Source organism: Diplotaxodon limnothrissa, linkage group LG3 (genome assembly GCF_057381915.1).
Source record: "Diplotaxodon limnothrissa isolate DT_005_m linkage group LG3, D_limnothrissa_male_GT1.1, whole genome shotgun sequence".
NCBI classification, from domain to species: domain Eukaryota; kingdom Metazoa; phylum Chordata; class Actinopteri; order Cichliformes; family Cichlidae; genus Diplotaxodon; species Diplotaxodon limnothrissa.
This window is the reverse complement of record NC_140598.1, coordinates 1,196,276-1,217,482: the sequence shown is the minus strand read 5'-3', so window position 1 is coordinate 1,217,482 and position 21,207 is coordinate 1,196,276. Positions and strand designations below refer to the sequence as shown.

At 45.4% G+C, this 21,207-nt stretch overlaps 2 protein-coding genes across 3 annotated transcripts; both read left to right on the top strand.

Annotated features, from left to right (window-relative positions):
• Nucleotides 1–2,949: 2,949 nt before the first annotated feature.
• Nucleotides 2,950–13,489, top strand: LOC146634240 (sodium/potassium-transporting ATPase subunit beta-2-like). 2 transcript variants are annotated; one of them, XM_085375965.1, is made up of 9 exons: nucleotides 2,950–3,055; nucleotides 11,808–11,936; nucleotides 12,035–12,139; nucleotides 12,236–12,315; nucleotides 12,399–12,524; nucleotides 12,707–12,766; nucleotides 12,849–12,875; nucleotides 13,032–13,127; nucleotides 13,226–13,489. In XM_085375965.1, exons 1-9 carry the CDS (start codon nucleotides 2,950–2,952, stop codon nucleotides 13,388–13,390), a joined length of 894 nt encoding a protein of 297 aa, XP_085232091.1. In that variant the 3' UTR covers nucleotides 13,391–13,489. The 2 variants fall into 2 exon arrangements, with proteins under 2 accessions (XP_085232091.1, XP_085232099.1); XM_085375973.1 differs by lacking the exon at nucleotides 12,849–12,875.
• A 4,695-nt stretch (nucleotides 13,490–18,184) lies between these two features.
• On the top strand, nucleotides 18,185–21,204 carry LOC146634239 (uncharacterized). Its single transcript, XM_085349879.1, has 6 exons — nucleotides 18,185–18,212; nucleotides 20,025–20,069; nucleotides 20,342–20,617; nucleotides 20,702–20,938; nucleotides 21,035–21,046; nucleotides 21,140–21,204. Exons 1-6 carry the CDS (start codon nucleotides 18,185–18,187, stop codon nucleotides 21,202–21,204), a joined length of 663 nt encoding a protein of 220 aa, XP_085206005.1.
• The last annotated feature ends 3 nt before the right edge of the window (nucleotides 21,205–21,207 follow it).

Sequence of the window (21,207 nt, the reverse complement as noted above, 5' to 3'; positions counted from 1 at the left end):
TAAAAAAGTACCTGGTACCAGGTACTACTCCCTGATGGAAAACCCTAGAAACTAGGTTGAGCTCAGCCGAGTAGGTACTAGATGAGAGGCGCAGAAGATTGCCCAGATTGCAGACATTACTGACAGACGATCAGTGTGCACAGCTAAACAAACATGAGTGTCGGGGCTGTGAGTACTTGTGTCCATCTTATACTTTAACATGGACAGTCAGCTGACTGTGCAGAGGTGAAAATGAATGTCATGGAATAAGGCTGTAACGTGACAACACGAGGAACACTGAATGCTTCCAGGATGATGTGCAGAGATCATCTATGATATTTCTGTGTCTCCTGCTCGTCTCCCTTTAATCTGTCTTCATCCACCCCTCAGTGTTCCTGCTGTCCTCTCGTCTTGATGTCCCTGCAGCTCCACTTTATCACCACTAGATGGCAGACTTCTCCCTGTTTTTGGTCCCTGTTAGAGGATAAGAACATGTTCCAGTCCAGACTGCAAGCTGCTGCTTTTTCCTCCACATGTCGCATTTCTGATGTCCTGTAGAGTCACTGATCCACAGGTGATCGATCCACAGCTGTGTCCTGCAGGAGGAGCACCAGCTCAGACACTGAATGGCAGCAGGAGGCTCTGTGTGTGTTTAATGTGTAATAAAAGTGTCTGTAACTGTCCGGTGATGGAGCCCTGTCACGCTCGGTCCTTTTATTTCATTATATCTGTTTCAATAAACGCGTCCCCGCTCTGTGACGGTTCAGACTCGTGTTCTTCAGGAGCTGTAACTGTTAAGAGTTAAAGGTCCCACCTGCACAGGTTAGGATGATGTGCGGAGCACATGGAGACACAGAGGCTTTTATTTATGCACAGGAAACAGAATTGTGTTATTCATTATGATGAGGATGATGATGGTGTGGCATTAAGAAACATGCAGAATAATCATGATAAGACCAAGTTTCCACAGAGACGAGGTCTGCGTTTGGACCTCAGCACGGCTGTGATAGAAGAAAGTTGGGCTTAAGTCACTGCAGCATAAACACATCATAAATAAACCGTGTTAATAAAGCAGAACACGAGGACCTGTCTGCTCTACTGTGAAGTCGATCTGCAGGTTCAAACACACCTGAGCTACTCCCAGAGAGGATCCAGCCAATCATGTTTCTGGTTTGTGATTGGCTGAGCGGTCGACAGCCGCCGTGGTTAAACAGACTCGGTCTGTCTGGACTTGCATCATCCTCTCAGCTGTCACACTGTTTCAAGCTAGTGCACCACTGCAAGCTTAGCTATCGATCACTGATACCAATGCTGATACTTCTAACTTATGTAGGGCAGGCGGTGAGTCGTGACATCATCATCATTTTACCAGTTCTGAACACATTTTAATGATCGCTCAACAACTGGGACTTCACCTTTCCACAGTAGTTACCACAACAAAACGCACCCTTCAGCTTTTATTTTGAAAGTTTTTCTGGGAGATGTTCCTGTCTCTGAAAGACTTTGGTTCAGCTTCTGTTGTTTAAATGTGCTGCAGGCTGCAAAGACACGTTTAACACATTTCACTGGTCTTCGTGCTGAACGTAGAGGATAGAAACACAGTATTGCAGTAGTATTGATCCCACACCAGCGTGGTATCAATGCTATGGATATGTGGATCGATCCGCTTGCTCTAACCAGCATGATGTTTCATAAACACTTAGACATACTCTACTTCAGCTCTGTCATGTTTACTGAGCAGAGTGCATGATGGGATACAGCACTCAGGTGGCCGTGAGATTTGAAACTGGACAGACTACAGTGATACTGGTGGAGGCTCTGCAGTCACTGGGAGATCCAGCTGTTTATCTGATCCAGTCATATGATGATAACATGTTTGCTTTAAAGATAAAGCTTTCGTCCTGCAGCTACGTCCCACGTCTAGACTGGACTGCTGCACTTCTCTCTGGTTGGGCCTTCAACACCCGTCTCTCCATCGCTTCCAGTCAGTCCACAGTGCTGCTGCAGGTGCTAAAACACCACTGCAGTTTGGCTGATTTATGTTTAAGATTTGTTTTTACGTTTGTAAATGTTATTTTGTCTTTGCTTCAAATACATCACAGTTGCTCTTTGGTCCCATAGCTGGCGTGCTGCACTGGATCACACTGTACGAACTGTTACTCAGATACAACTTTAAAGAAATAAGACAACATTTTAAAAACACTTTTTGTCAGAGACTTAATAATTTTTGACTGTAAGCTGAACACTGAATACAGTCTACGGCAAACATCTACAAACTGAGTAAAGCCAGTGTCACAGTGTAACTACATTAAATACATCACACTTCAGTAAAGTCGTAGTGTTTAAAAGAAAAACTACAATTTCAGTTTGGATGAATCTGGGTTTGTTATTGCTGATGACATCAGCTGCTCTGTGATCAGCTGCTCTGTGATCAGCTGCTCTGTGATCAGCTGCTCTGTGATTTACAAGTACAAACAAATATGTAGTCAGCATCATCATAACTAACACATGTATGTATGAACCTGTAGTATTTGTACACAGTGTGTGTAGTATATCAGTATAATTATATACTAACCTGTGGTACTTGTACTGTTACTGTCATTTCCTCGGGGATTACTAAATATTCTGATTACAGTTCTCGGGTGTTTCTAATAAATTGGCCGTGCGTGATGACGTCTTCTCAGTCGATCAGCTGCTGGTTATGGTACACGTGAGTGACGTCACGGTCACGTTCCCCCTCACGGTCTGGTCTATGATGTCACGGTCTGTCAATCCCGCAGAGGGCGGGGTCTCCTTGCGCCGCGATTGGCGAGCCGGGCGGTGACGTCAGCGGGCGCTGAAGGGGAGGGGTTTATCCCGGAGAGCGAGTGTCCGCGCGCTCCGTCAGCCGCATCCTCGTCATCAGGGACTTGGAGAGCCTCCATCATCACCTCGTCTTTCATCACCTCCATCACCTCCGTCAGCTCCATCATGTCCGGCTCTAAGGAGGACGACCGGAAGGGCTCGAGTGAGTGGCGGGATTTCTTCTGGAACCCGAGGACGCACGAGCTGCTGGGACGGACCGCCGCCAGCTGGGGTCAGTACCATGGTATCCGTGCGCGTCTCCGCGAATCGGTTTGTGTGTTCACGGTATCTGTGAACGCGCACAGCTGATTATTGATTACTGATCGATCACGCGGATCGATCGTGCTAACGGTCCGTTTATCAGCCACACTCTGATCATTGATTGAGCAGAGGGCAGCCGGTTAATCGATAACTAAAGCTGTGCTTTCCAAACTGTGGGGCGGGACCCTCGGGGCAGACAGGATGTTTTAGCTCTGAACTGATGTATTGATTATAATCAATGAGTATTGGAGCTTTGTTAGCAGAGGGCTTACCTGTGAACACCTGCTGAGGACGGCACTAACACACCTGAGCTCCTGATGTCAGCAGGGTGCTCCCACCTGTCCAGGTGTACCTGCCTGTCACAGGTGGGTTGCTACAGTCGTCCTGTTGTCTGCTCCTGGGCTCACTCACAGCAGAGATCACACACAGAGTGCTTTATTTTCTGATATTGTTTAAGATGAGACCGTTCATATGTTTATAGCACCACAGAACTCTGCACCTCGCCTCCTTTGTCTCTCCACACGTGGGGAGGAGGTGCTGTGAATCTCATTGTACATGCTTACACTGCCTGAGCGTCTGCTTACCTGGATGCATCCAGGTGATCGTCCCAGGCTGTTTCTGATTGGATGAAAGCTCTGTTGGTCTGCACCTCGGCTTAAATCTGGTTTGTCTCAGACTGAGTCAGCTGCACCTGAAGAGGTGTGTTTGAGGTCAGGAACAGCTGTTTCCAGCTGTTTCCAGGTGTGTCTGTGAGCTCAGAGCTCCATCCTCAGGTGATCTGTTCCACGGTCCAATCAGCTCGCTGTGTCACAGGTGGACTCAGAGATCAATACAGTCACAGACTTCAGTTACTGATAGTCGATGTGATCAAACATCAGGAGGAACGTCTGTCTGATTCTGTTACAGTGAAGGCTGATAACTGATCACAGCTGATCAATAACCCTGATCAGCTCTGATCGGCTGACTCTCATCACGACCAATACTGAAGCAGTGATGTTGGCAGCCTCTCTCTCTCTGAGTGAGAGTGATGCTTGCTCGCCCTCTGACAGCCATGTCCTGTATGAAGGTCATTCTTTAATGTGTGTGTGTGTTCAGAGTACCATCCAATCAAACTCGTCCGCTTAATCCAGATTAAGACACACTCACTCTCTCACACACACACGGGCAGATATGTTAGTGTGCTCCTGAGGACTCTTAAAGGGACAGTACAACATGTCACTGACTCAGATGGAGGTTGTAGTCACTCTACTGGTCACATGACCATAGGGGGTGGAGACAAAACATCCAGAATCAGGCAGTTAGACCACAGTGAGGTCGCGTTTTTTCAGGAGGGAGCTCAGGAGACGTTCTTGTTAAAATGATCTTCAGCTGGTCCTTGAGGGGGTACCAGTGTTATAGAAGGTTCTAGATTATTCTGAAGGGGAACAAGCTGTGTTTGGACAGAGCTGATGGAGTTTCTGTGGAAGGCCTGTTGGAAGGACGGAGGGGTGGTAGAGCTCTGGGTGGAACCAGTCACCTCAGCTTTATTCACACAGTGAATCAGTGTTCACAGCAGTGACAGTGTTTCTCTGAGCTCCTGTCAGAGGTCAGAGGTCACAGTGAAGAAACACGTCTGCAAGACGTGCACACAGCTCTGCTGTCACTTCAACATAAATGAAGACAGAAAACTAAACAGCAGTGACGTTTGCAGGGTTACTGAAGTTGGGCTAGCTGCTATATAAAACTTCCCTTCATGTCTAACATTTTCGACATGAAGGGAAGTTTAGAAATCGGCCTGTAATGTGAAAGAGCGTTGGGGTCAGAGTGGCTTTTCTTCATAACTGGTTGCACAACTGCGTGTTTGAAGACAAGGAAGAGTTCATCAAAAGTAAGATACAGGGTCCAATAGTAGTCAGAGCTTCCTTAATAATGCGGGAATGAAGAATGTCATGCAGCGTACTGCAGCTTCTCAAACGATCAATAATTTCTTTTAAAGTTGAAAAGGATACGGGCTCAAACTGTTGAAAAGCCATAGAGCATTCAGACTGCCGGCAGATATGGCGCCCTTAGTGCTGAGATCTTATCTATAAAGTAATTTCAGAACCTTTCACAGAGAGCTGGGGAGCATCCCTCTGAGCAGCAGAGCAGGGATTAGAAGATTTGAAATATTAGTAATAATTTCTGACAGAAATGAAGCTTTTGCAGTTTGGACAGTCTTCTGATATTTTGATCGGCAGTTATGCAGGATGTCCAGGGACACCTGGAGTTTGTCTTTTTTACATCTCCTCTCAGCTCGGCGACATTCCCGCCAGAGAGCGCGAGTGGATTCATTCAGCCATGGTTGGTAATTGGCCTTCAGCGTTAAGTCCTTAATGGAGCCACAATGTCTGAAATCGAGGAGCATGTTGAAATAAAGGAGTTAGCAAGTTCATCAAACAATATAGCTGTATTACAGTAGATATCATAAAAAGTAGAGTTAGTAACGGCCGCGGAGAAGCTGGTGATCCGTACATCCGTAATGCACACGTCCAGACTGGATGACAATACCAGATCAAGCGTGTGGCCTTTAACTGGCACTAGAAGGCATGAGCACATCACCCCTGTCCTCGCTAACTTACACTGGCTTCCCGTCAAATATCGCATTGGTTTCAGAATCCTTCTGCTCACTTGTAAAATTCTAACTAACGTGGCCCCAAGCTACCTAACTGATGTCCTTGATCTGTACAACCCAAGGCGAGCACTAAGATCCTCCAGCCAACTGCTCCTAATGCAACCAAGGTCTCGTTTAACAACCAGAGGTGACCGTGCTTTTGCCATTGCTGCTCCTGGACTCTGGAATAATCTCCCAGTCGAAATCCATACATCGGAATCAATTCAATCCTTCAAATCACGCTTGAAACCACACTTGTTTAAATTAGCTTTGAATTTCATTCGGTCTGCACTACACCAACTAAATGCAATTTTAAGTATCATTGTACTATTTGTTTCTTGTTCTGGCCGCATTGCGGTTTTATTGTGAAGCACTTTGATGTACACTAGTCGTTTAAATGTGCTGTAGAAATAAATTTTGACTTGACTATATAATGATGTGCTTTTGATCGCTAGCGACACAGCTATGTTAGCATAACACAGTGAAGCTGGAGGATGAACGCTAACCTTTTTCCACTCAATAACAGTTAGAATGAGGGCTCTCGATGGTTAGAGACAAATGCAATCGCATGGCAGGATGCTGTAAACGGACCAAACTTCAGTCAGGAGGACAACTGAGATAATCCATCCACAATACGAGGTTAGTCATTAATATACTGCAACAACACGGGAATAGAGCAGCTGTGAGAGAATTCAACATTAATGAATCAATGGTACAGAAGTGCAGGAAGCGCAGTTTTTGGCTTTCCTCATGTTCCGAAACGTGAACATAATTTGCAGATGATATTGCTTGCAGCCGCTGCAATGCTTTCAATCAAAACAGGTGCAGCTAGATGACACCATCAACATGCTATATCGTGGTAGAGCGGTATAGTCAAAATCTACTGTTGGAAAGTTGAAAGGCTGTCCCAACTTTTCTGTTTTGGAGGCAGTGAACGCAGCGTACAGTCGAGTTTTAATAGCTCTGCACTGGCTGCAGTGGTTTCTTTCAGAGTCACGTTTATCGGTGTGTGTGCAAACACATACAAGGAATTTGGTTCCGGTCGATGGTGTCTCTGAAGCACCACAGTGTAAAACACAACAACATGTAAACGGCACCAACAAAATAATAATTCTATACACATAAAAAACAGGATTACGGAAATGAATACCACAGAGTGTATAATGTACAATTATATCTAGCAATGTGAAGCAGTGTGACAGGTCAACTGTTTAGGAGGGAGACACCATACCAGACTATGATGGACAGACTCAATGACTGCAGTGTATTTACAAGCTTCCCTCTTCCGCTTTTTCATGGGTGGCACCTTGTACTTTTCACTCTCCTTTTTCCCCCTACCTCACGCTCACACACACATAATTCTGTCATAAACGGTAGTAACCAGACCAAAAAGCAGCATTTCTGTGCTTTTTTTCCTGAGCTGTGATACACTTTGAATTCTAGCCAATCATTTTACGTTTTGAGGATAGTAGGCGGGTCCAGGTACGTACGTTCTTTTAGAGCAGAGCTACAGATTAAAAATGCCCAAGGCGAAGCGGTCAAAAGTCTGGCTGTACTTCACAGCAAAAGATGCAAACTCAGCAGCAACAAGTGCTTTAAGCTGATACTGTGATACTGTCAAAGGAGCTAACACCTCGAATCTGATGAAACACCTGGCGACACATAGCGTTTTTTTTAAAAGCCGAGAAATGCGCCGTATTTGATAGCTTGCTGCGAGACCTCACACCGAGCACATCTACTGCGGGTGTGGTGCCTGTTATCAGCCTGTTATCGGACCCGGAGCAACATCCCCCAAAAACACGAAGAGGAGAGTCCTGGCCCCTAGCCCTGCCAGTGTAGCAGAAATGATGAGGATGATGATGCAGCAGCAGCCGTTCTTCTCTGCGTGAGTAGCTTCATGTTGTTCGTGTGTAATTTACGTTGAGTAGGCTAACCACGTTATTACATTAATGCATGTAAGGTGAACTAGCAAACATCATCATAGCTACATGCAGCTGTCTTCTTGTTTGATGGCAGATGCTCCCTTCACCCTGCCAAAAAGGCTAAAATGACCAAAGAAAAAGTGGAAAACAGCTGAACATGAGAGGTTTTTGGACAAAGTTTGTGTTCTCCATTCTTTAAGCACCGGTTTGAGCACCGTTTGAGCACCGGCACCGTTTCAAAAGTACCGGTTTGGTACTGGTATCGGATAAAACCTAAACGATACCCATCCCTAGCCATGAAGCTACATTCTTTAGCGCTATGCCTGTAAAACTCTGCTCATATTGCATCCATATTAAATCATTTTTTGAATAATTTTAAAAATGTTTCTTCACGTCAATATGTGAGCCGCAAGTGGGGATGACATGGACTGCAGGTGACCTGCAGGCCACAAGTTTGAGACCCCTGGCCTAAGGAAAGCATGTATAATGTAAACAGAATTGGTCCTAGCACTGAACCCTGTGGAACACCATAGTTGACCTTGTGTCTACAAGTCACTAGGGCTGGGCGATATGACCCAAAATTCATATCTCGATATTTTTTAGCTGGATGGCGATATAAGATATATATCTCGATATTTTTTTTAAAGCCATAAGTTAATAACAAAAAGAGAGTTCTTAGTCGCACTGTGTCCCAGATGTCACACGGGCACTTTTATTTACATACAGCGTAGATGTACATGAAGAAATTACTCAAAAATAAATTATCAGCATTTATTAAATAATCATGGTCCATAAATAAAAGAAAATGTTGTTTTTGTGGATAACAAAAAGCTCACAATTGTGCAGTCAAAATGTAAACTAATAGACGCTGAGCAGAATAACAAAGAGACAGATTTCACAGCTGCACCACGTCTCTGAACAGGTGCCATTTGTGGTCCTTATACACACACAGTACGGTAATATTACGTTGAAGCACAGTACGTATCACTCCGCGAGGCTCCTCCCCGGTAGCCGTAATCCTCTGACAATCCATCAAGCGGTGCAGCTCCGTAGCTTAGCAAAGTCATATTAGAACATTTTTGACAGATTGCTGAGCGCTGTGTTCCACATAAAATCGGTTCGCGGTCAGTAAGAACAACCAGAATTCATACATAAGGCGCACTGTCGAGTTTTGAGAAAATGAAAGGATTTTAGGCCGTGCAGCCCCTCCGGGCTGCATGTCGTTAGCGCGGTTAGCTCGTTAGCGCGGTTAGCTCGCTAACACGTTGACACCGTCCAGCCCCACGCACGGGGCGATCCGCGGTAACTCGCTAACGGAGATTTTCCGCTTTCATCTTGTCATTGCCTGCAGGTGAAGCTATGGGGGAGGCGGAGTTGTGTTCAGTGAAGGAGAGGCGAGGCCGAGTAACGTTGCGTAGAGACAAAAGTGGACGAAAGAGAGGCAAACCTGCGGCTCCACAAGTATAATTATAACGTAACATAGACTATATCGATATAAACGATATTGTCACATCTTATATCTCGTATGAAAATATATCGATATTTTTAAAAAACTCGATATATCGCCCAGCCCTACAAGTCACCAATTTATCCAGACAAATATAACACGGACAGCACTGCCTTAAATCTAACAAGGTAGTACAGAGCTCTTAATGAAACATTAGAAAGCTTATCAGACCAAAATAACTGCACAACCTGGCTCAAAGGATGTGGCAAGGAAGAGAGAGACCACACAAAGGCTTAATATGCTATAAGATATTTTAATGGAACAAAGTAAAGAAACCTAAAAACAGATTAAGTGGTGCGACATCCATGGCTGAATGCACCATGTCAGGATAAGTTCTCGATCACCCAGGGAAGCATAAGGAGCGAAGAAGGAGACCTGGATGTTCAGTCAGAGTTTCTTTATAACACACTGGGGACTGGCCTACTAAGGTGTGCTGCATCTGAAACTGGGTCAGCTCCACCAACTAGACACCTGAAAGAGACAGGCGACAGGAAAGCAAGGCTAGCCCACTGGCTGTCGCAGTGAACAGGTAAAACCTCTGTTGGAGTCGCATTCAGGTAGCTGTACAGGGCGTTGACGATGACAACAGTGGGTAGATTATATCCTTAAACTCAGCTCTGCACTTTCAGAAAGACATTTACTGTGATGAAATCAGTGATGGGGGACATACAGGACAGTGAGGACCTGTTTGTTCTCCACCAGTTCTCTGCCACTATATCAGAGCTCTAGACTAACTTTTTGCCAGGGTTGCACCAGTGCGCCGAAATTTTTCAACCGCATCGCTTAACACCGCAGTTTTACATTTGCACTTTTTAGGGGGGGGGAATTGAAGTCCATACAGACAATATTGATTTGTAAATTATTAACTAACAAACTTGTGCTTAAAGTGCTTTGTCAATATTGTAGAAAATGTTGAACTTAATTATCACATCGCCTTCTCTGACGACCTGTTTGCTGCTGTCTGCTGCTGAAAGGCAGTGGGGAGAGGGGACACTTGGGCAGTGCATTTATTGCAGCATATAATGTGTTTCCTGGATACACTGCTGCTTTTTCAGCATTCAAAGATTGATGGCACTGTGTCAGAGCTGGCTATGAATTTCAGACGGATCAGGCCTTAACAAAAAAGTTATCAATCCTTCTTTTCATCTTTTCTTATTACCCACAGCTACATCCACTCCTCTCGGGCCTAGGCTGCTCACTAGGGCTGGGTATCATCACTGATTTCTATCATCCATTCGATTCCGGTTTTCAAAGTCCCGGTTTGATTCAACTTAGCCTCAGACAGTCAGAAATATTATAATTCTGATCATTTATCAGTACTGATACATGTGATGTGATACATCACAGCAGATGCCTTTGAGTGAAAGTAACTGAGAATAAAACACAGAAAAACATGAAGGAGATTTTCCTGGTCTGGCTTTTTATAGCAGATAACCTTAAAAATATTCTACAATGTTCTGCAATTTTGCACAATTTTAAGAAGTTTACATTTCTTCAGTATTGAACAGCAGAAATTAGGCTTTCTTGGCCGAGGTCATTTAAGTGAAAAAAGAAAAAGACAGCAGCCACAGCGCTGTGAACAACGGTAGACTGGTGGGTAATAAGCGAATGAATGATGCTGAAAAGAGATTTGAGACGGGAAATTGTTCCTGAAGTACACACAGAGAGCTGTGCAGGAAGTGTGATTTTTATCATGGTGGAAGCAAAACAGCAAAAGTCAGAGGGAATTCATGACGACATTGATCAAATGTGAAGCGCAGTTTGTTGCTTCTTTTGCTGCAGGCTCGGTGGATTTTGGTTGGAGAGACAAAACCTCTGCAGCTCAGAATCAGCGCAAAAAGACGTAAACACAGAGCGGACCGGACGCATCAGAACCGCTAAGCTCCGACAGCGTGTCCGTCTACGGGCCGTCGGGTGAGAAAGCCGAGAAAGACAAAGCTGATTCTGATGCGTCCACTCTGTGTTCACGTCTTTGTGTGGAATCCATTAATGAATCGATATCGCTTTATTCAAGCTACTCACCTCTCTCTTCCACCTGCACTTTCAACTGGACCACGGCCAATCAGAGAGGTCCCGCCCCTGACTATCTCTGATTGGTCTAGTCCACGATAGGGGCATAATGTGTGTCTGTTGTTGACCACACGGAGAGTTGCAGAGATTCTTTTTTTTGTTACCCGAACAGTTGGTCGCACAGGTGCAACCAAACGTTTATTTTAGTCGCACCACTGAAAAATTTGGTCGCATTTGCGACTAAATTGGTCGCACTCTAGAGCCCTGCACTCTAGCATCAGGGTCACCTGCAAGTGTTCCCAGGTGTGGATGAGGACGTTTCGTCTGATGAGGAAATGAAGTGAGCGTGTGATTCTCTCACCTCTGTCTTCTCTTAGTGGTTGGATGATGGCGGCGAGCTTGAGTCTGCCATAGATATTGTCATGTGACCATCAGAGCCCCTCTGAGGTCAGCTGGAATCAGACGATGGATGAAGAGGAACAGAGGCTGAGCAGATTACAGTACCTCCCCCTCCCCCTCACACCGATGACCTACTTCAGTATGAATCGAGGGGTGGGGGAGGGGCTAAGCACAAGAGGATTATAAAGATGACATTAGAGGAGGGAACGGGGGAGGGGCATGCTGTGCTCTGAGTAACCATCACCTCCCTCCACAGGGCTGATCCTGCTCTTCTACCTGATCTTCTACCTGTGTCTGGCGGGCATGTTCGCCTTCACCATGTATATCCTGCTGCTCACACTCGACGACTACAAGCCCACCTGGCAGGACCGGCTGGCCACTCCAGGTGAGGACACACCCACAACAGAGAGGGGCGCGGTTTATCAACAGAGGCTCATGAGGCTCAGCTGTGATTGATTAGCGCTGACCTGCTTCCTGTTTCAGGGATGATGATTCGCCCAAAGGGAAACCAGCTGGAGATCACCTTCTCCACCTCAGACACCGAGAGCTGGGACGGCTTCATCCACAATCTCAACTCCTTCCTGTCCCGTAAGAGCCCCGCCTCTTTAACCACTTATCAATATAACTGAAAGGTTACCTGCCCGATTACCTGTCACACCTGTGTCTGTACCTGTGTGTCTGCAGCGTACAACGACAGCTATCAGGTTCAGACCAACGATGAATGCACACCTGACGAGTACTTCATCCAAGAGGACAGCGGAGAGGTACGCCTGTCTGACCTACACCTGTCTGTTTGACCCACACCTGTCTGCCTCACCTACACCTGTCTGACCTGCTCTCTCTGCAGGTGAGGAACAATCCCAAACGTTCCTGTCAGTTCAATCGGACGATGTTGGAGGAGTGTTCGGGGGTTTTGGATCGTTTCTATGGTTACGACAAAGGACAGCCCTGCATCCTCATCAAACTGAACCGGGTATGACCTCTGACCCCCATGTTAAGCCCAGTTACACTCTAGTGTTACTGCAATGAAAATGATTTTGCCAGAGGAGGAAGTGCTTCCTGTCTGTAGGTTTCAGAAAGCGGCCAATCAAAAGAGACTTTTAACCTCAAACCCTCCAATGACATTCTCACGAGCTGTTCTTCTACCTGCTGCAGGTGATCGGGATGTTACCGGGGAAGGAAAGACAGTCTCCTTATGTCACCTGTGCAGCAAAGGTCTGTAAACCTGTCTGTCTGTAAACCTGTCTGTCTGTCTGTGAACCTGTCTTCATCTCACCTGTGTCGTCTCCATCCTCAGAGGTACAGAGTGGGTGAAAATGAGTGGGTAAGACCAGCAGACCAGGAAGTAGATCATGATAGAGTCCCTTAGTGCCTCCATCACAGAATCACAGCAGAGTTACGTGTTAGTAACCTCCAGTTACAGGTTATTGAAGCGTATTGACGACCAATCAGAAGTATTGATCAGTGTGTTTGTGTGCAGAGGGAGGACAGCGACAAGATCGGACCTCTGGCTTATTATCCTCCTAATGGGACCTTCAACCTCATGTACTACCCGTACTACGGCAAGAAGGCCCAGGTACTCGCTCAGTATTCACTCAGTGCACACTCATGTACATGTTCAGTACACACAGAGTACTGTACTAATACTGACATGCGATGTGTTTACTGTCTCAGGTGAACTACACTCAGCCTCTAGTGGCCGTGAAGTTCCTGAACGCCTCTCTGAACACAGACATCAACGTGGAGTGTAAAGTGACCTCCAACACGCTCGCCGCCGGCAGTGACAGGGACAAGTTCGCCGGACGCGTCTCCTTCAAACTCCGAATCAACGACAAATAGACACACACACTGACACAGACACACACGCACACACAAACACACACAAACACGTGAAAGCTGCACTCATCCAGATGTTTCCACTTCCTGTCACAGCCTCACACTGACCAGCTGTATTTTATATTTCCATGTTGTGTTCACTGACCATGATGACGATGCGTTCACTGACCAGGGTCATGATGCGTTTACTGACCATAATCATGATGCATTCAGTGACCATGATGATGACGATGCGTTCACTGACCAGGGTCATGATGCATTCACTGACCAGGGTCATGATGCGTTTACTGACCATAATCATGATGCATTCAGTGACCATGATGACGATGCGTTCACTGACCAGGGTCATGATGCGTTCACTGACCAGGTTCATGATGCGTTTACTGACCATAATCATGATGCGTTCACTGACCAGGGTCATGATGCGTTTACTGACCATAATCATGATGCATTCACTGACCAGGGTCATGATGCGTTTACTGACCATAATCATGATGCATTCACTGACCATGATGACGATGCGTTCACTGACCAGGGTCATGATGCATTCACTGACCAGGGTCATGATGCGTTTACTGACCATAATCATGATGCATTCACTGACCATGATCGCGATGCGTTCACTGACTGTTTAATGTGTCTGTTTCTCAGTGGATTCCCTGGTAGTTGTAAACACACAGTTTCTTTCTCTGATAGGACCCCTCGGTGCAGCTTTAACTCAGACATACCCACCCTCAAACCGACCAATCCGCACGCACACATAGTCTGATGTCACTGCCACTGGAGGCCGGTGACAGGCCAGTGTTCACCTCCATGGTGGATCAGTCTGCATGAATCAAAGAGAGAATTATTGATCCCTTAATGTACACTTTGATTGTTTATTTATTTGTTTGTTTACGACGTGTTTGTTTACACTGACATTCTTTAACTAAAGTCAGAGATGAGACATGTGAACACAGAAACACTCTGACATCGACCAATCACAGTAATTAATGACCTCATAGTCAGGTGACTGATCAATCAGCCAGTCTGGAGTCAGTTCTCAATTCTCTGATAATGAACCACATCTTCTACATCATTCCCAGTCCAGAAACCACAAACCAGTTCACTAACTGGTTTGTCTTATCGGCCATGATAAATGTCTCCTCGTTTGTTGCCACGGAAACAGCTGAACTCACAGCCAATCGGAAGCTAGCTTTAGTTTCCATTCCCGCAGCTTTAGTGTGATGATGTCACCTCGTTTCTTCTTTTCCTTTTTGTGTGGCTGCAGCTGATTGGCTCCTTAGTTAGAAAATCAATTAGTGCTCACCTGGGTGAGTTAGGTTAGTTAGTTAACGAGGTAGGAAGTCGTTAATGTTTGCTTTTGTTTGTTATTTATTTGTTTGTATGTGTGTTTCTGTTTCCACCATGGGGCTGAGCATGACAACACACACACACACACACACAGTCAGTGTCCTCAGCTCCGTCGGGGAAACACCCCCACTTACCTGTACTCCTGTCCACCAATTGTCTTCCTTTAAAGAAAGGGCCTGGCCAATCAGAGGTTCCCGCTGTATGATGTCATCTACTGCTACCTGCTTGTAACTGGTTGATTTCTCCTGCCTGAAAATGTCCTTGTGTTCAAACAGCGAATAAAAAAAAGCAAGAAATTAAACAACAAAAAACTACTTATGTGTATTTCATTGGGGGGGGCGGGGGGTCTCCTGGATGCAGTGAACACATCACTGCATCACCTGTGCAGTGATGTGTTCCTGAGGATGTTGTCATGGAGACGAGCATCTTCCCGGAGGATGGGTGAGTTTTCTGTCAGTGCTGAGACTGTTTCATGTGTTTTACATAAGAGCCTCAGTTATATAAGAGCACGAGTTATAGACAGAGGTGAGCCGTGAGCCCTCTGCTGGTCACAGCCATGCATCACAACCAGACGGCCCATTATAACTACATGTCACTGTGACCAACACTGCCACCTGCTGACAACCCTGCAGTACTGCGTCTTCACAAACAACAAACACTTTGATATAATGTTTTTAAGACAGTAGTGTATCCATGGTTACCATGACTGTGTAGCCATAAACCTGAAGTTGACAGGGTAACCACACATCCTGTAGTCAAACAGGTTACATGAACAGCTACCTGTAGTGGGTTATTAAAGGTGAGCCACAATTTGCTCACAGAGTCAGATCACAAAACAAGTTTGGCAGTCGAGCGATGATACAAAGATAAAGGTATTAATATTAATGAGATTAATGGGATTACATAGCTTTAACTCAAATGACAGATGACTGTTTAAGAAGTACAGGTGGTTGGAGTGGTACTGATGGATGTAACTGATGACAATTTATTGTTAAAAACCATATTAGAATCTGATGGTTTAATCAGTTTGCATGGTTATGGACGTGGAGTTATGGATGACTTTTGTTCCCTGTGTCTCCTTTGTTAGATCACAGGTGTGTAAGCCGTGAGACCAGTTTTCCCGTGATTCACTCGCGTACGTCAGTTTGAAGAGGAAAAAGAACTCCACGGGACTCCGATCTGAAAAGATGTAACAAAAAATTTATTCCACAGTTTTTGCATCTTACAGGAGTGGTCAGGTTTAACTTGTCCTCAACAAAATAACCTACTACGGTAGGAAAACCGTGTGGCTCTGTTCTACCCTGCTGCCCCGTATAGCTTATGCCGTGTTAACTCCTTTTCTCTCTCTCTCCCCCCTCCCGCACCGCATGCACTAATTTGCATACATCCGTGATGCCCCGATTTTACTATAAACACGAGTCTTTAAGGCACATGTATTCATGGTACTACGTAACCTAGTTTCACCATAAACATGCATCTATTTCCTAAAATTATTAATTACACAAACAAGCTTAACAACAGCGAAATATAAATACTAAAATATATGAACTATCTTAACTTGGCTCCCACAACAGGTGTTGAACTCCAGGCCTCCAGGGCTGGTGTCCTGCAGGTTTTAGACGTGTCCTTGATCCATCAACATGTCTTGAAGTTCTCCAAAGGCCTGGTAATGAACTAATCATTTGATTCAGGTGTGTAAAGAGGGTGTGTAGAGAGCGTGAGATCTAAAACCTGCAGGACACCGGGCCTCCAGGCCCTGAGTTAGATTATGTTCAGCTGTGTTCCCTCCTATGTTTTGGTCCCTCGTTTGCCCTCCTGTGTATTTATGTCTTCGCCTCCCTCGTTGTTGTTTTTCCCTGTATGTTTAGTTTACATTCCTGTATGCAGTATCTCCAGCACTCGGGCAGTAAGGCTGTTTTTGAGTTCAAGTCCTGTCTGCGAGTCTGCATAGGGTCCAATCTTGCCTGCTTCACAGCCAGTTCATGACAATATCAATGGCCTTTTTACCTGGATAAATAAAGGATTAATAACCTAACACTGAGGAAGGGTTAATATAGTCTTAGATTCTCAGGTGCAATCAGTAGTTAAATGGATATTACACATATTTTGAATGTGTCTCACCCTCATAAAACATTTGGTTCCAATTACACTGTGAATCTAGTTTTAAAGGTTTCTATTGAACGTGTGTTTGTTGGTCCACGAGACCAGGCTGTAATCTTACACAGTAAATTATCCTGGACAGAACATGTTATTATGATTACTACTAGAACGTACAATCATGTTGATGTGCGAAGGTTTTGACCCAAATGATATTTTAAGGTAAAGATCCAAAGAAAACAGACTAAAAACACAGGAAGAAACCTGCAGCAGAACCAGGCTCATGGAGGGGCGGGGCCATAGTGAGCAGATGGTGGTTCCCAGTTTGTGACTGTTGGTGTCACACCACATGAAACACTGGGGCTCTCACTTGGTGTTGGCTCTCTCTGCGTTAGAGTGTCCCTTCCTGTTCCTGTTACAACACACAGTGGTGTTTTTGTTTAGCTTACCTGCATTGCAATTTAATTAAAAACTTATAGAGAACTTCTTATTTCATATCCTCACGTGCTTCATCCGACGCAAACCTGCTGTTTACTCACTTGATCTTACTTTATCTTTATCTTTAATTATATTTAGCTTAGCTTAGCTTTTAGCTGACATGTAGGCTATTTGTAGCTCTGGAGTCCAGGATCACTGAACCGGAGACTCGGTTTTGCAGGCCTAAAAACCTGATAGCCAGGCCTGTGTAGCCCGTGCAGCCGAAGGTAGCATAGGCCCTGTTAGCTGTCCCCCAACAGACTGTCCCGAACAGCCGGCGAAACAGGACAGCTGGTGACAGTGAGGAGCAAACATAGTCTTAAAGAGAAGCCCCTGGTACACCACCAATTATTAGCAAGTCCAGCATAGTACTGAGTCGTGCTCTGGACATGAAGACAGCAGCAGCAGCTTTTTTTTTTAACTTGGGCTGAGCTGAGCTGAGCTGATCTTATCAGCAGTTTCTCTTCTGCCTTCAATAGATCTTAGCTACAGAAGAAGACACAAACTGTACAGACCACAACTTCATCTTTTTGGGGTATTTTTGTTTTTTTGCAGATGTGTGAAACAGCCAGAGAGCATCAGCCTGTCAGTGATGAAGTGTTTCATCCACTGACAGATCAGTAGCTCTGGAGCGCCATCAGCTGGATTGAAAGGGTTAACCAGAGCTTGATGAGTGTGTGTGGATGGCTGCAGAGTCAGTGTGTCCTCTCTGAGCTTCATGGAGCTGTGAGAGGGACAGCTGGGACACTTTAGGAAGGACCTCTGTGAGCCGGACACACAGCTGACGTGACAACAGGAAGTGATGAAACCGGAGCCCGAGGCATCTCTCTGCTGCTAAGAACGCACGCCTTCAGTTGAAATCCAGACACCATGAAGACGGCTCCTCTGCTCCTCCTCCTCGATGAGTCCTTCACTCAGTTATTGGATCAGAGTGTGAGACGAAACACAGCGGACCTCTGAGCAGGTCCTGTTGGAGGGTTTCAGTGGTCACTTTGTGTTACAGCACAGCTGACAGTAAACAGTCCTTCATGTACTCTGACTCCATGGATGGAAACAGATTCTGTGATATGTGAAGATCATGTGAGTCATTGGCTGATGTCTGTGTGTGTTTCACACAGTGCCGAGGCTTTCATCCTCCTTAATGAGCACAGTCTCCTTCCAATCCAACAACCTATTCTGAAGGGTGTCCCACTGAGGTGGTCGGCCTCCCCTCCCCTTCGTTCCAGGACTACTCTGAAAGTGGTCACATACAAGGACTCACATAGAAATGAGAGAAAGATCCATGGAGCATGTCCAAAGTAAAACCTGGAAAGATGATCATAAACAGAACTGTTGTTCAAGAACACTTTAAAAAATTATACCAAAGTCTTGCTTCATGATAAAAAACTATAAAAAAAATATGAGGGGTGGCTTTTGCACAATGCTGAAAATAAATAAATTAGTAACTGACATAAATTAACATCAGCTAATCATTGAATCCTCCCTTAGTTATGCTGCAATAGGTGTAGGCTGCTGGGGGATTCCCATGATGCACTGGGTGTTTCTTCTTCACTCACTATGTATTAACAGACCTCTCTGCATTGAATCATATCTGTTATTAACCTCTGTCTCTCTTCCACAGCATGTCTTTATCCTGTCTTCCTTCTCTCACCCCAACCGGTCGCAGCAGATGGCCCCGCCCCTCCCTGAGCCTGGTTCTGCCGGAGCTTTCTTCCTGTTAAAAGGGAGTTTTTCCTTCCCACTGTCGCCAAAGTGCTGCTCATATGATTGTTGGGTTTTTCTCTGTATCTATTATTGTAGGAGCTACTGTACAATATAAAGGTCCTTGAGGTGACTGTTGTTGTGATTTGGCGCTGTGTAAATAAAACTGAACAGATTTTATTTGATTAACATCTAATTACAGACAAAAGACTCGTCTATTGAGCCTATACTGTATAACAAGGTTATTGTCGTAGAACTTGTAACGTTGGGTTGTGTTCAGTGGTTGAGAGGAGGCGGTAGAAACCAGGATAGTAGGAAGAATACACGATCACACTGGTACTGAGAACTTCCCAGTTGAACGGCTGCTGCTTATCAAACATGACAGACAGTGTTCTGTAATGTTGCAAAGTTTTCTGGAGAGGTAAAACATATAAAGTCCGTCTTTCTCCATGTATTTGCGTGCAAGCACGTTGCTCCCATAAATCACAGAGAGGGCAGTGGCGCACACTAATGACATCATAAACCCTCGACATTAAAGAGACACCACACCACTGTGACTGCTACAAACTGCTTAACCAAACTTTTGGTTGTTCAGGAAACAGTTTGCCAGTCACAGGTTTTAACTTGTTCCATGACGTAAATTGTACAAAGTAAGAAAAAACAGGTTTTCCTGGACCCCACCTGTTACTAAATACCTGGCAGGTCCCCAGACAGCTGTTGCTATTGTCTATTTTGTCTGATTGATCACTTAAAGTGAAAATGTGGTTTAGATCCTTTTGCAGGTAATGCCTGATTTTTTTTTCAGTGCTGTAGAACAACCAGAAAGGATGGTTCCCACAAAGCATGTTCTGGTCATGTGTCCCTACAGTGTAACAAAGACAAGGATAGGTGTGTGTTATAATGATGTGTATGTGTTACAGGTGTGTGTGTGGACGTCTGCCACAGTATGTTAGTGTACACCTCTGTGGACGTGAGAAAAAGCTCAAGTCTGTGGATTGTCCTCCTGTTGCAGGTGTGTGTGTGCTGCTGCTGTCTGCACCGACTGTTTCTGCAGGTGAGGAGATGGAAGTGAAAACGATCAGTGAGACTCCAACAAGAACACAAATACACTTACTCTGTGTGTGTGTGTGTGTGTGTGTGTGTGTGCTGCTGCTGTCTGCACCGACTGTTTCTGCAGGTGAGGAGATGAAGTGAAAACAATCAGTGAGACTCCAACAAGAACACAAATACATTTACTCTGTGTGTGTGTGTGTGTGTGTGTGTGTGTGTGTGTGTGTGTGTGTGTGTGTGTGTGTGTGTGTGTGTGTGTGTGTGTGTGTCCTCCAGTGTCTCTGTCTGTCAGTCCAAACCTTCAGCAGGTCTTCAGTGGATCTTCTTCAGTGTCTCTGAGTTGTGTTGATGATGGACAGACAGCTGATGGATGGACAGTGAAGGGGACCAGAGGAGGACCCACTGAGGACTGTGGAGCAGCTGCAGCTTCAAGCTTTGGGCAGTTTAATAGTTCCTCCTGCATCCTCTCACCTCTCACCCAGTCAGACTCTGCAGCTTACTGGTGTGAAACCAGTTCTGGACAGAGTGATCAGATCAACATCACTGTAACTGGTACACAAGCTGCTTCATCTGCTGCTGCTACAACATCTGGACGTTTCTCTGCTCTCATTAACTCTGTTTGTCTCTGTTTGTCAGTTAAAGGTGTGATTCTGCTGATCCCGGCCCTTCCTGTGTGGACAGGAAGTGATGTCACTCTGCAGTGCAGCAATGGGAAAATAGCTGCAGCTTATTTCTTCATTAAAGGGAGTCCACTTGAACATAATCCTAAACCAAAGCACATCCTCACTAAAGTCCAGCGGTCTGATGAAGGTCTCTACTGGTGTTATACTGATATTCATGAACGTTCTCCTCAGAGCAGACTGAGGGTCAGAGGTCAGGACACTAACATCACTTCCTGTTTATAGATACAAACCAGCCTGGTGACCTGATAATGAACTGACTGAACAATCTTCATAATCTCTCCTGTAGATTCTACTCCCAGTACAACCTCTCCTCTTCTTCTCGCTACTCCCTCCTCTTCCTCTCCACACTCTTCCTCCTCCCTTCCTCTTTATCTCCTGGTCCTCCCTGTAGTCCTGGTCCTGGTTGGAGGTGTGGTTCTGTGGAGGAAACAGAGAGGTATGTCTCACCTGGACTAACCA

What these genes read in the sequence shown, in the direction of transcription:
- LOC146634240 (XM_085375965.1), top strand. Translation starts at nt 2,950, where the DNA reads ATGTCCGGCTCTAAGGAGGACGACCGGAAGGGCTCGAGTGAGTGGCGG. An exon ending in TCTCAACTCCTTCCTGTCCC is followed by an intron (nt 12,140 to 12,235) that starts GTAAGAGCCCCG and finishes GTGTGTCTGCAG; the next exon opens with CGTACAACGACAGCTATCAG. An exon ending in GAGTGGGTGAAAATGAGTGG is followed by an intron (nt 12,876 to 13,031) that starts GTAAGACCAGCA and finishes GTTTGTGTGCAG; the next exon opens with AGGGAGGACAGCGACAAGAT.
- LOC146634239 (XM_085349879.1), top strand. Translation starts at nt 18,185, where the DNA reads ATGAAGACGGCTCCTCTGCTCCTCCTCC. An exon ending in GGCTCCTCTGCTCCTCCTCC is followed by an intron (nt 18,213 to 20,024) that starts TCGATGAGTCCT and finishes GTCCTCCTGTTG; the next exon opens with CAGGTGTGTGTGTGCTGCTG. An exon ending in TGCACCGACTGTTTCTGCAG is followed by an intron (nt 20,070 to 20,341) that starts GTGAGGAGATGG and finishes TGTGTCCTCCAG; the next exon opens with TGTCTCTGTCTGTCAGTCCA.